Below are 15,372 nucleotides of genomic sequence, written 5' to 3'. Positions count from 1 at the left end.
CACCTGTATCAGATGTAGAGGCCTTAACCAGGAATGTATCTCTGAATAGGACAGGAACGTAGCCATTGGCCATGGCAAAAACTTTGGGTCCCCTCAAGAACTCTACACCGGATTTTTTTAACACACCAAAACTTGCCACGAGCTGCCACAGTGTCCGAGGTGCAAGCAGGGAACAGTTTGTTAATTATTCCACTAGGTGTGAATCTGTGCATTTTTTGCACACCATTCCCATGAATTCCTATGTGCCTGTGTCCATTAGATGCAAAATTCACATCCAGAGGGAAAAAAAATAAAATAATGGACAGTGTTACTATTTTTCGTATGTGGCATTCTGTTTTGTGTGTGCGCGTTTCTACATTTGTGCTATTTTGCCTTCACGATCAATGTGAATGCGACTGCCTTCCTGGATTTCCTCGTAGAAAGGGGAAAAAAAATTTTTTCACGCAAATTAACAAAAATAAATAAATCGAGATTTCATATTAAAAACACTTTTTATTGTTCAAGGCAAGGTCAGCTTCTGATTTGTGTCCCCTTTCACCTGCTGGGCTTTTCAATTCCCGCGGCCGCAGTTTTTTTTTTTTTTTAAATGTAGCTAGCCTAGCGCTAGCTACATGGTTGTCCCCTTTCTGCTGCCTCCTTCCCACCCTTCCGATCGCCACCGGCGATCACGCCCATAAGGAAATCCCATTCTGAACGGGATTTTCTTTAGGGCTTCCCCGTCGCCATGGCGATGAACGGAGTGACGTCACAAGGACTCCTGATCCCCCCCAAAGTGCAGCCTGGCGGCGATTGGCCAGGCTGCGCACGGGGTCTGTTGGGGGGGGGGGGGCCCTCTTTTGCGGCGGGTTGCGGCGGATCGGCGGCGATCGGGGCAAACACGCAGCTAGCAAAGTGCTAGCTGCGGGTTTGAAAAAAAAAAAATCATCAAAATCGGCCCAGCGGGGCCTGAGCGGTTCCCTCAGCTCGTCCAGAACGCTAGGGAGGTTAAGAACCCCCTGAACTACATTTGGAGCTCATGTCATTTGTAATGCATATTTTTACATTCTGTACACAAGAAAAATCAATACTGTCTGGAAAACGGTTAAGCAGAGAGCCGTATTCAAATTCCCCGAAGCACAATGCTACATATTTTACATGGGGATGGCTGGAAACTATACCGCACCATTTGCAGTGCATTGTTCTATATTTAGCGCAAAAGTCAACAAAAAACAGATTTATGGGCAGCAGCATTCTTTGCTACAGAAACTACGAAATTAGGCTTGTCTTGATCAAATTAAGTGAAAGTACACAACGGCATTGCAAACAGAACATCGCTTTTTTTCTTTGTTACAGTTTGGCTAGATCAGGGCTGTCAAATACAAAGTGGGCCAAAATTAAACATTAGGACCTAGTCGCGGACCAACCTCAATGGCCAACCTCGACCTCCCTGGGGTCTAATGGCTCTCCTCCAACAGTTTCCCGGGGTCTTGTGCCCCCCACCCTACCCTACATAGCTCCCTAGTGTTTAGTGCTTTTCCCCTACCTCCACCATATGGCTTCCCTGGTGATCTAGGGCTTCACCTCCAATATAGCTTCCCTGGTGGTCTAGAGTGGGCCAAACATAATGCTAAGTGGGGAAACCACTTGGGGGGCCAAATTTAATGGCTCCGAGGGCCAGATTCGGCCCGCGGGACGGAGTTTGACATGTATGGGCGAGATGCAAGGTTTGTGGGCCCATGCAGGTCTATAAATATACTGAAAATACATGGATAGCGTAGTCCTGTAGCCCATTACTGCCTGGAGCGAGAGATTTTTCCTATAGAGGACTGCCATGTGGTTCTCTCCCCCCTCCCACACTTGCATCCCTCTGAGGAGCTAGGCAGCTAGGCTGTTCTGGCACATCCTCCCGGGCACCATCAATTAAGAGGAGAAAGTGGCAAGGACAGAGCTGCTGCATAGTCTACACAGTGGCAATAAGAAGGCCAGGCAGAACCAAGAAGCTTTACTGTATCTACAATAGAAAACATTTCTGACAACTACAAAGAGTAGAGGAAGAACACAGCACACTCCTAGGTCAGAGGACTGGTTTATCCCACAGCCATAAATACAAAACTAAGTCAAAGCCCAACACCCCCCCTCCCCAAACTGAAAACACTTTGCAGAGTTAACTTTTTGTAATAATTTCAGCCATTATCAACAAGGTACCCACATAAATTACACTGTAGTTAGCTAAAATGGCCAATATTGGCCTGTCTGCTGAATGAATGAAACAATTGTTTGTCAGGCAGCAAGGACAACCAGTCAGTAACCCAGTTCCCCAGGATGCCCATCTCTTGGCCAAGGATTGGTGGAAGCATTGTGTATCCATGGCAACCTGATGAACTGGCACACTCTCAAAGTTTGTCAGCTGAAAAAGAGGCCCCATTTCAGCAGAAACTGCTCTGCAAGGATTATGGGCTGGCCTCCAAAACGACAAGTGCGTCATGTAGGCACTTCCATGCTTGATTCACCAACAAAGGTGACAACCTATTTAGGGAACTCATGGAGAACCATGTGATCAGTCTGATCATGCAATCGGTCTTTGGTCACAATCGCTTGTCTCTTCTGATTCCTCTGTGAGGTTAAACAGGATGCAATCGTGTCCCACCAGATCGACTTCTAATCCAACCCCTTGATCAAACGGGTCATGCGATCAACTATAAATTGCAGTGGGACCCTTTTTGTTAGAACGTCTGGGTAGTGGAAGTACAGATCCTCATCCACTTCAATGTAGAGCTTGGTTGCTCATTCAAGCAGTCAAATCTCAATAAAAAAAAAAAAAACTGAGTGCCATTTGGGAGAACCTCCCTGGGTCTTGTAAAATAATGTATTTAACAGCAGCCTTTCCACAAGCTAGCATTTAAGGCTGAGTTCAGATCACCCCTGCAAGCAATCGTATTTGTGTAGCTATACTTTGAGGCTAATTTAAAAACAGCTTCATGAGAGAAGTATCATTTTACGAAAAATCACTGCTAAGGATTGTGGGAAATGCTGTAAAGCATGGCTTACAGCGACCTTGGTCCACAGTCCGCACCTGCTCTCACCATTGTACATTTCAAAACATTTTTCATAACCAGTATATGTTCATCTTTACATGGGGGGCTTTCAGTGCGCCTCTCAGCACTTCCATGACAAGCCCTGGGAATACCATTAGCTAGCAGGGAGATGGAGTTATGAAAACAAACTTCTATCACACAACCCCAGCAGCCTGGCTTGAAGGTCAGAAAGAAGTCCCACTGTGGTCTCCTGATGGGAATGGACTGTTGCAGCTCTTGTTTATTTTTTGGACTCTGAAAAAAATGTGGCAAGGAGATGAAATCTGGAATAACTGCGCTCCATAGCGCCGGCTCAGCTTTCTGACAGATCACAGCGGTGACACATCACATGCTGTTATAAGGCCTGATCTATGCAACATGGTGCTTCAGGCTTAGCTAGACCATAGTAAGGAAACAAACCTTGGTTCATTTCACCTCCTGGGGACTGCAGAGCCAATCTACAAGAATCAGCTTCCAGCTCTGTCCCCAACTGCAGAGCCACGCTACAAGGACCAGTTTCCCCCTTTGTCCCCAACTGCAGATGCAAGCTACAAGGACCAGCTTCCAGCTCTGTCCACAACTGCAGAGGCAAGCTACAAGGACCAGCTCCCCCCTTTGTCCCCAACTACAGAGGCAAGCTACAAGGCCTAGCTTCCTGCTCGGTCCACAACTACAGAGGCAAGCTACAAGGACCAGCTTCCTGCTCGGTCCACAACTACAGAGGCAAGCTACAAGGACCAGCTTCCTGCTCGGTCCACAACTACAGAGGCAAGCTACAAGGACCAGCTTCCTACTCGGTCCACAACTGCAGAGCCAAGCTACAAGGACCAGCTTCCTACTCGGTCCACAACTGCAGAGCCAAGCTACAAGGACCAGCTTCCTACTCGGTCCACAACTGCAGAGCCAAGCTACAAGGACCAGCTTCCTACTCGGTCCACAACTGCAGAGCCAAGCTACAAGGACCAGCTTCCTACTCGGTCCACAACTGCAGAGCCAAGCTACAAGGACCAGCTTCCTACTCGGTCCACAACTGCAGAGCCAAGCTACAAGGACCAGCTTCCAGCTCTGTCCACAACTGCAGAGCCAAGCTACAAGGACCAGCTTCCTACTCGGTCCACAACTGCAGAGCCAAGCTACAAGGACCAGCTTCCAGCTCTGTCCACAACTGCAGAGCCAAGCTACAAGGACCAGCTTCCACCTCTGTACCCGCCTACCTTGTAGTCTCACTCCCACCGTGGTAGAGACAAATACTCTTGGGCTTGTATTAATACGTTGTGCTAAAAAAGTAGTACTACAACCACCTCCAGTAAAAAGTGAAAAACTTTATTAATGTTTTAACAGTATGGAGAAGTGTTCTAACCTAAAACCTTTACATTTTATTTATTGTAGGTTTTATTTCCATTCTACAGGAGCCCCAATAAGCAGATCTGAACTAGAACTCTACACAGGGCTAATCCGATATGTAAGCAAATAACATGTGTGTTAACTAAACCATTAAGGTCTTCTGAATAAACTGACCATAACATTTTTCTAAAATGTCTTTGTATAGGATCTAATGCTGGGTACAACCGGTACGATTTTCCGCTCGATAGATGAATCCGATAGATAAATATCCGACATGTCCAATATTCCTTCAGATCGATTCTGTGCTCGATTTCTCATAGAGGTGAATGGAAATAGATAAGAAAAACGCGCAGAAGAGAAGCGAGTGCAAAATAGAGTGGAAAATCGAGCAGAAAAATCGTACCATGTGTACCCAGCATTACACTACAGGCATCTCCCATACAATAGCAATCAAACAAATAAATCCTGCTACACATTAAACTGCCTATAGATAGCCTAATGCTGGGAATACATGGTTCATTTTGGAGGCGATTAAATGGTTCGATAGATAATTACCGACATGTCCGATCTCCCTTTCGCCGCTCGATTTTGTGATAGAAGTGAATGGAAAAAGATAAGAAAAGCGAGCGGAAGATAAGAGAATAGACTGCAGAATGGATCGGCAAAAACCAGAAACGAACCATCTATTCCCAGCATTAGGTACAGAATAGCAGAGTTAAAAAATAAGAATTCAAATACTTACCATTGGTCTCATTATTGTAGTCCCAGGCCTCAACCACCAACGTGTAGGATCTCTGAAATGTTGGAAATACACAGTTAAAAATAGTAAAACTGACCAAAATATATTTTATAGACACATTAGAAATGAAAAATTGCAACATTTGAAGGTATAGGCTTTTTTTCCTTGCCCCTCAAGTTAAAAGTTGAGAAAGTTTAACGTTTACTAGACCGCACGTTTAACCCGATGAGTGGTTCCCTGTGAATTAGGCACAAGGGTCAAGTGTTATTGACAGCTCCATAGGCAAGATAATAGGCTTACCTCTACAACATTAAAGAGGAACTTCAGCCTAAAAAAAAACCTCTGTCATTAAGTTACATTAGTTATGTTAATTAAAATAGATCGGTAATATAATCTCTTACCCACCCTGTTTTAAAAGAACAGGCAAATGTTTGATTTCATGAGGGCAGCCATCTTTTTGGTTGAAAGGAGGTGACAGGGAGCATGAGACACAGTTCCAACTGTCCTATGTGCTGATCAGCCCTCCCAATTGCTAGGCAACGTGAACAACAACATAGGAAATCCCATCATGCGTTGCACAGCATCAGGGAAAAAAAGCCCAGGCAGTTTTATTTGATGGGTGGAGCTTCACTAAAAATGCAGCTAAAATGATGCTTTGGTAAGAAAAACAGAGTTCTGATGCTGTGAAACTGTTAAAGAAACACCAAGCCTTTTCAGTTCTGCCGAGTAGATTTTTAGTCCGGAGGTTCACTTTAAGCTATTTAAACTGCATAAGGGGGCGTGGCACATACAAACTGCAGAGTACATTGCAGTCTACCGATTTTAAAATCTGTGGTGCAGGAAGTGGCTGTTGAAGGGACTTCTGCCAGGTTCATTAACAGCAACTGAAAAGCAACTAATAAAGGAGCTTATGCACTGCTGAGAACAAGCTCAGTTCACAATTGCCTGTGCAAAACCAGCACAATACTTGGGCCTAGAGTCGGGCTTGAAGAGGCTAGGTTGCCACTTGAGCCGGACCTCCAACGGCCAGCGGGACAGTGTTGTCTCCCACGTCCCGTCTGATGATCCGGTTAGAGCTCGGAGCAGATGAGTTTCCACCATAGGCTATATGGGAAACACATCCGCTGGTCTGGGAGAAGATCGATCAATCCAGGGGTGGACAAGTGAGAATGAACTTTAGGAGGCAACTCCACTGACAGTTAGAAAAAAAAAAAGTTCCAAAGTTGGGTCTCAACTGTACATTTTTGAGTAGCCTTGGCTACCTGGCTCTCTGGATTTGTCCAACCCTGAATTAAAAAAACAAAACAAAAAAACACAACAAAAATGTTTTCCCTATATTTTGTTTGCAGCAATTTAGACCTAAATAGGCAACATATTACAAGTGTATCAAATGTGATCCCCTTTCACTCCTCTAAGCTAAGTTATCCCGGGTGATTCAGTGGAGACCTTTCACCTTAAATTACTCATCTTTGTCAACACTAATGAGTATCATGGACTTAACTAGGAAGAAGCAATAAACACTGCCATTTGATGCCGAAATACGAAATAACTACTGATCTCTATTGCAAATGAAAAGACCACAAGCCAATACAAAAACAAAAAACAGCAAATATGCAGACCGGATGCTGTGGAAGCAAAATATGTACATATACTCCTGGTTCTTCGGCAAACAGTACTTCACTAAGCATCTGAAGTGAGCTCTCCTGGGAGATTTTGCTTTTCAGCACCTCTTTGAAAGCTTTGTCTGCAATAGACCATCACTGCTCTCACAAGTATCAGGTAACAAGGGAAAAGAACTGATGAATTTTAGCGAGGTCGGACGGGAGGAAAGGCTCTCGAATACAAAAGCTGCGGACCTAAGCATTCAAAACCTTAAGGACACGGCTATGTGTCACATTTAGAGGCGCACTAATCTGGGCAGGGGATCTTATACATTCCAGTAATAATCATAAGCATCGACTGCTTAAGAACGGACTCCGGACGGGTTTTGGCCGCCTGCCAGACATTGTACGCAGCCACCTTTTATCTCTGTTCCCAAAAGCCGGCAGAGAGGCAGAAGCTTGGGGCTTATAGACCTGACTAGCTCGAAGCTACAATGGGACCACTTTACGATGACTAGAAGTGGCTAAATCCCATTGTACGCCCTTCCAAGCAACTTATGAAGTCTGGCAAGGCAGCATAGCTGGGAACTTTCCATAACATGACTTGAGATTCTTTGGGATAGGATGTCATTCTCAACAGCTATACTGGAAGGGAGGTAGCTTATTACCTGGACAATAGGGAGAGCTGGCTGCCTACAAGGCCTCAGATGCAAACGCTTAAAGAAGCAATGCCCAGACTTAGATTGAGTGAAACTGCTAAAAATTGCGGAAAGTTGTTGGCAAATTCTGCAATTTTCAGAGTTTTTAGTAGATTCCAGGGCAAGAAAATGGCCTCAATTCACTAAACTTATCTCCTGTCTTTAATAACTCTTCTAGAGTTGTTGCCATGGTGATGAGGCATGTAGTAGTCAGGAAACATTTTACCTCAGGCAAACCTAAAGTTAACTCTTCTGTCTTTAAGCTAACTCTTTAATCCTTAAAATAACTCCAGAGTTAAAGACAGGCTGTTTATTAACTGCGTGTGAAAATAACTACAGAGGAGGCAACTTAACTACAGAAGAGGTAACGTAAGGAATGAAGAGATAAGATAAGTCTCTGAGGGCCCTTTTCCACCTGCAGTCGCTAGCGTTCACGCTGAACGCTAGCGATTGCTGAATCGCAAAACCGGCGATTCCCCGACGTTTTGCGGCCGCGATTTTGCTATGCTATGCACTGCATAGCAAAATCGCGGCAAATATCGCTCCGCCGCGCGTTCGGGTAAAAAACGAATCGCGGTAGTGGAAATGACCTACCGCGATTCCTATGTTAAAAAGCAAACCGTAGCGATTGTAAAATCGCTAGCGGTTTGCGACTTTGCGATTCAGCCAGCGCAAACGCGCTGGTGGAAAAGGGCCCTTACTGTGTGGAGGTAAGTTTTCTCTTGCCTTATCTCCAGCATGATCTTAGTGAATTAAGGCCAATGTCTAACAGTCTACAACACTCAGTTATCAAAACCAGGTGCAAAAAATTAAAAAACTGCTGGAAGGTGGAACAGGTAGCTTTTGTTTCTTTTTGGGGGGGACGACAACCGATCATTTTTATCAAATTGACATAAAATCGGATCATTTAATTGAATCATGCGTGGCCACCTTAAAGAGGAACTCCAGTGAAAATAATGTAGTAAAAAAAAAAAAAAAGTGCTTCATTTTTTTTACCATAATTATGTATAAAGGATTTAGTCAGCGTTTGCTCATTGTAAAATCTTTCCTCTCCCAGATTTACATTCTGACATGTATTACAGGGTGACATTGTTACTGTGGGCAGGTTATGTAGCTGCTCCTAGCTGTTTTGGCGGTTAGAGACAGCTGTAAACAGCTAATTCCTGTCTGTGAACATTGTTACATTGTGGCAGTTTGCCCAGAGTACCGCGGTACTCAGAGCTTCTTGTGGGAGGGGTTTCAGCACAAAATCAGTCATACAGCGCCCCCTGATGGTCTGTTTGTGAAAATCATATTTCTCATGTAAAAGGGGGTATCAGCTACTGATTGGGATAAAGTTCAATTCTAGGTTGCAGTTTCTCTTTAAGGAGACATTTATAGGTGTGGTCTTGAAAAATTGTAAAATTGTAGCACGCATGTACAAGAAACATTTGTAAGAAACCGGTTTAAAGGGAACCAGAGGTGAGAGGGATATGGAGGCTGACAGGTTTATTTCCTTTGAAATAATGCACATTGCCTGGCTGTCCTGTTGATCCCCTTCCTACTTTCAGCCACAGACCCTGAACAAGCATGCAGATCAGAGGTCTATGACAAATCTGACAAGATGAGCTACATGCTGGTTTCAGGTGTGCGATTTAGACCCTACTGACGTGAAAGATCAGTAGGACTGCCAGGCAACTGGTATGGTTAAAAAGGAAATAAATATGGCAGCTTCCATAGGTTTCACACCTCAGGTTCCTTTTAAGTAGCCCAAAACTTGGTAGGACAATTGGAATGTGCCCAACACTTCATCACTTGCTAACCCAAGCATAAAATGTAGATCCCTAGGCAAAGATTGGCCAGATATTTGCCAATATTAGATATAATTGGTTACTCACTAGGCAGTCAAAAAGGCAACAGCTCAAGGATTTCATTACAGGTCATCCCTAATTTGGCCACAGATCCCTCTAAAGTTCCTTTTGCACTGAAAATCACTTTTTTGCTCTTGTGTATTTCGGTATGATTTTTGTGCAGTAGTTTGCTCTTATGGTTTGATTGCTTTAGCATTTACTCACCAATTGTTAGAAAAAAAAAAAAAAAAGAAATCGAAATAACAGCACCACAACTAATTTTCTTGTGTTCCCATTTCCATTTACCCAAAAACAGAAGTGCAGTATGCAAAAAAATAAAACCGAAAAATTGCATCCGTGGAAGAGGGGTACTACGATGATAATCATGGTGTCAGTGAAGCAGATATTACAAAAGTAGGTTTGAAATGTGGACAGTGGAAAAGGGCCCAAAAACTTGATAAACCTTCACGTCTTAGGGAAACCAAATAGAGGATGGTGGGAAAATTCAAAAAGCGCATTGTAAAACGAAAATGTAAAAAGTATAACAGATAGTCTGTCAGAGGAAATATTAGGTGCAAAACTAGTCATTTCCTATACATGGGCCACAAACTCTACCTAAATATCCAGGGAAACCTTGGTAACCAAGGCAGGGAAAGCTGAAGAGGACTTGGCTTGCCTGATGTGGCACCTCAAACCACTCGGAAAAGTGGAATGCAATAATTACACAGGAGACAAACCAGAAGCACATCCAGCATTTATGGAGTCAGGTAAACACCTTGAAGGTGTAGGCACAAAGATAACTTCAAAAGTCAGCATAAAGCTGCCTCTAATAACTTGACCGAGCTTGCAGCCTTTGAAGGAAAGCCCTTCTTTGTGAGCCTCTGCTTGGAATACAGCCTAAATATGTTTCATATTCAAAAGAACAGGATTCCATCTTGTTCACAGATAACTGTGGGAAAATGCTCAGAAGAGTAAGCAAACGTGGGCATGCCGGGACATGAATGGAGCCTCCCATACAAAGACCATCAGCCAGGACAATTTAACCAGCCTATGAGGAGATTTCCTCAGTAAATTAACCCTGTTTATGGCACATTATTATTTTATAGGATTTGATTTCTTTTGATGAGTGGCAGCCCCTCACTCATCAAAATTGAAAAACATGGATTACTACATTAATAGTTTTTTCCCCCTTCATTAAAAATAAAGTATCCTTTAGATGTCTTCATGAATAAATAAAATAAAAATTGTGCATGCACAGCTTTTAAAGCCAATCAGATACACTTCCTGTCAATTCTGATTGGTCCATACACCCCCCCCCCCCCCCCCCCCCAAAAAAAAATCAAAAACCAGGCATGAAACTGTCTGCATGGAGAGTGCGTGGTCTTCCTGGGTTTTCAGAATTCTTCCACATTCTGAAAACAAACTGGTAACTTAAAAAACAACTAACCTGAGAGGGATATGGAGGCTGCCATTTTATTTTTATTTTATTTTTTTAAATCCATAGCAGTTGCCTGGCTGTCCTGCTGATCTTTCATGCATCAGCAGTGCATGCATTTTGTTGCATACGTGTGATTCATGGCTAGAAGTATTAGAGGAGCATCAAGACAGCCAGGCAATATGCATTGTTTAAAAGGAAATAAAATAGGGCAGTCACCATATCCCCCTCAGGTCAGCTGACCTTTATCTGGCTTCCTCCTCAAAACTGGGCCTACACTGGTAGAAATATTAGATGGCGAGTAGATCTCAGTTTCAGCTAGAGACCAGAACTGCTCAGCGTATTCTGTATAGCACACCAGGAGCATGCTATCGTGTTATGCAATTGCATAACATTATGGCAAGCCTGTGGCAGGGCCTTTCCTCCTTGTGTATCTGTGCACTCTGCTTACAGAGTAATGTTTACCTGAGACTATTACTCCAGTGTATGATCTGGCATTGCGAGCCTTATTGCTTATTGTCTGTTATGTGTTGACTATCACCACTCATCTATCAACGTCTGTAACCTTCTTGTGTACAGTGCTGTGTAATAGGTTGACGCAATATAAATCCAAAAATAATAACATATTGAACTAAAGCCAACTTATTAAAATCATTACATCAATTGTAATTATTGCCATTTTATATTTAATTTCTATTAAAGATTACATTCATTGGAAAATTATTGGTAAGAAATAGAATATTTCAGACAAGAAGAAAAACGCCGTAGAGAGACCTGGACAGTAAACGCGGACTACAAAACAAGCTGCGTAATCAGAAGTTAGCTTCAGGAGAGGCTTTCTGTCAAACCAATCCGATTCAAAGATATTGCAGAAATATAAAAAAAAAAAAAAAAAAAAGTGGTCGGTCACAAAGTTAGACGAGATTGTCAATGATATGCAACCGTGTGTGTGTGCAGGTAGCTCAGACTGTCCCTGATGTGTAGCACCCCAAAAAAATCTGGAGTACCAGATCATCACGGCCTAGAGCTTCGTTCTCTTTACTACTGCTGTGCTGCATGTTGCCACCCCCCCGGAGCAACAGTACGTGCCACTAGTCTACGGGCTAGCAACACATCTGTGCAGAACTCTGCCTCAAAATGTCACCAGTCCAGGTGTCACAGCAAATGTCAAACAAGCCGCCCATGAGTATGGAGTAGTGGTGGTGTTAGATTCCCATAACATTGTTGAGCACAATTCACACGACTCCAATACTTCCTCCTTTTGGCTTTGGAAGGAGGAAGCATCAGTGTCATGTGGAACGCGCCACGAAGTACTAGTAAGTGAATCCCCCATTACCCTGTCCACAGGTTCAGTGCTGAACGGTGCTGAAGTGTGGTGTTCAGGTGAATTCGGAACAATGTTCTGCATTCAAAGACCAATGCTAAGAATGAGGACTAAAGGTGCACACACACACATCCAATTTTGATGAAATGCATCACTGGTGGAGAAATCTTTAGTTCTGAACTGTACAGAATGTTCGTTACTAAGAGTTCTATGCACAGATGGAGATGTTGCTTCCTTGGTAGTTGGAAAAAGCGGTTATTTCCCACAATGCAACGAAGTTCACAGACAGCAAACCGTCAGGACCATAGTCATGACATCACACTGTGGGAGGGGTTTCACCACAATATCAGCCATACAGATGTCCCTAATGAGACATTTGAGAAAAGGTAAAGATTTCTAGTGGGAAAGGGGGCATCAGCTACTGATTGGGATGAAATTCAAACCTTGGTTAAAGTTCATCCTCAACTTCCCTGGCTTCCTTGTTGGTGATGATGGTTATGGATCAAGACAAATGTCATCCATTTCCTCAAAGCCAAGAATTTTGAATAATTACTTATTTTGACAGTTACCACTGAGGCAACCTCTTAATAGGCAGCAGGTACTGGATTCCTACATTTTAGGTTCATCCCAGGACTGCTTTAAACTCCACCAAGGTTCATTCAGTTGAATATAGCTGGAAAGCATATCGTCTAGCCCAGACTCTGCCTACCACCAAATGCTTCTATTTGGGAACCTGCCAAAGGCTTTACGTGACAAGTGCTCCGACTAATTTACCAAATCAGAAAAATACTGAAAACAATGAACTACAGTAGCTGATCAGCTTATATACAGTTATGATTTTATCAAGCTGCAGAGTGATAGCATTAATTTAGAAAGCTTGAAATTGTGCAGCAGCACCCGATGCAATGGGTCAGCAAGAAGCACCAAGTCAGGCAATTTAGCCGATTTGCAATATACAGAAAAGGTGGCAGCAAGGTAGCATAGTGGTTAGAGCTCTCGCTTTGCAACGCTGGGTTCCCGATTCAAGTTCCAGCCAGGTCAACATCTGCAAGGTGTTTGTAGGTTCTCCCCGTGTCTGCATGGGTTTCCTCTGGGTACCCCAGTTTCCTCCCACATTCCACAAACCTACAGATAAGTTAATTGGCTTCCCTCTAAATTGGCCCTAGACTACAATACATATAGTACACGATACATACATAGACATATAGCTATGGTAGGGATTAGACTGTGTGCCCCTCTGAGGGACAGTTAATCGACAAGACAATATATACTACTGTACAGCACTGCGCAAGATGTCGGCGCTATATAAATACTAAATAATAATAAAAACAGATTCCCAACTGAAAGCAACATGGTTTGTAAACAGGCCAAAGAGAAGGATTAGAGATATGGGACAAAAGTTATAATGGCCCCTCTGCCTCAGGAGGAAAATGAAATTTTGTTCTCACCTGCTGAACCTTAGGCCTAGTGCCCACTAGATCTGTGTCAGCAGCGATTTGTGCTTTCTAGGGGCCAAAATCAAATTCCCTAAAATGACCGTTTTTAGTAGTACAATCACTCACATTCGCTAGCGTTTGTGTGCGATTTGCCATTGTTAGTGAGCCCCTGGCCTTACTGACCCATGTTCAAGACCCCTTTTTCAGAAAAACACTGAGCCAAAAAATAGACAACTAGTGTTGATGCATTCAAAATATTTAAATTCAAAACCTTGCTTCAAAACTTTCCATTCACAATCTGAATCTTCATGCGCTCCGCAGCCAGGGGTGTTAGCCCTCCTCACTGCACTCCATGTCGCATTCCAGCTTTCATATACTTCCTAGTGAAAGAGGAAGTATGTGAGAGCTGGAACACAATGACGAGGGCAGAGCACAAAGGTAGCGGGGAGGGGCAAAGTAACACCCCCTGCTGTGGTGCACATGTATGAAGATTTAAGGCCTGATTGGAAGAATTAGAATATTTACAACAACACTATTCGAAGCGGATTGCAGTGACGCATCTCCTTGTTCTCCTGTCACCCCATTGCAGAATGGGCTGTTTTGAAGAGCGCCAAGCTCATAGGTCCACTGATAAGGGTCAAACTGTCACCCAAAGGAATCATGAAAGGTTGTTTTTTTTATGTGAATTCTGCATGCGTATGTAGCTTTATAAATAACCCAAATTCTACCTTTGGGCTTGGGCACACTTTGGCAGCACTTGCTGCACGCTGCAGTTTGGTAGCAATCGCATCAGTGGCTACAGTAGTCACATCATCATTGCTTCTGGAATTTGCAGCACTTCAGTGATTCTGCAAATCATGGGCACTTTGGGCTGCCAGTTGCGGATAACATTTTCTTATCAGACCTCAGGTACAGATAATGGATGAGATACACAGAACAGAGGGAAGCCACATGTGCAGATCTCTGATAGCCAAACCATACACATCACATATGCAAGTACTGCTGTTACGCACCACAAAGGCTAGCAATGATGGGGAGGGGAAGGCATGCATAAGCTGCTAGATCAGCAGGCAGACAGTAGTGTTTATGCTGGCAAAGGGAAACGCATGTAAACAATAGACATCCAGGGCCTTATCCAATCACTCTGGGGGAAGAGTGGGGGGCCTAAAACTGCATTACCAGACATCAGGTTAGGTTAATTTAGCATATCTGTGTTTATAAGCATACATTCTTTAAAGTGGACCTGAACTCTTGCAGAGCACAGACAGAAAAAGGAGAAATGCACCTTGTGTGTATTTAGAGAGTTTAGCCTGTTTAATTCCCATCTGTGTCTAATCACAAGTTGTAATTCGATCTCTCCTTGTGCTAACTGCTAACTGCTATGACAGACAAGCTCATTTGAAAGCAAAGGATCTTAACAATATGTCTTCCAAGAAAGCAGGAAGTAGACCCTGCAGATTTATTGCTGGATTTGTATCAGCCGTTAAGGCCTGTACCTACCACACAATTTCCCTCACAATTCTTCTGATTACCGACGATTTGAGCGACGAGCGTTCGTTTCCACGATTTTGCGATGGGTACAGGCACGCAATCACATGAACGTCATTTAGCGTTGGGCGATAACAACCGTCACAGAAGATCTTTAAGGTCCCTGATGACTTTGCGCAAAGTAACGCGATCGCTTGACTTCATGCTCGCGCCCGTTGGGTAATCTCATGTCGTGTCGCATGACGTCACCAGCAGGAAGATGGACATCGCTGGATCCTTCTTCCTGCATCGCTGCGGTGAGGTATATAGCTTTTATAAAGAAGTGTTTTTCTTTAAAGGTGGTTATGCTGTTGCTTATCTTTTGGGGCAGATGGGAAGTTCTGAGTTCAGGTCTGCTTCCCTCTTCACAAAGCTCCTAGGTCTGA

General features: G+C 43.6%; 1 protein-coding gene across 1 annotated transcript in view; it reads right to left on the bottom strand.

The window, feature by feature from the left end:
* JAG1 (jagged canonical Notch ligand 1) overlaps positions 1-15,372 on the bottom strand; it is a 105,224-nt gene that overhangs the window by 50,136 nt on the left and 39,716 nt on the right. The window contains 1 exon segment of the mRNA XM_068232485.1: positions 5,140-5,191. Within this exon segment, the coding sequence (XP_068088586.1) occupies positions 5,140-5,191 (52 nt within the window).

This window comes from Hyperolius riggenbachi, chromosome 4 (genome assembly GCF_040937935.1).
Source record: "Hyperolius riggenbachi isolate aHypRig1 chromosome 4, aHypRig1.pri, whole genome shotgun sequence".
Classification (NCBI taxonomy): Eukaryota; Metazoa; Chordata; class Amphibia; order Anura; family Hyperoliidae; genus Hyperolius; species Hyperolius riggenbachi.
Note: the sequence above shows the minus strand (reverse complement) of the source record. Positions and strands in the feature narration are given on the sequence as shown.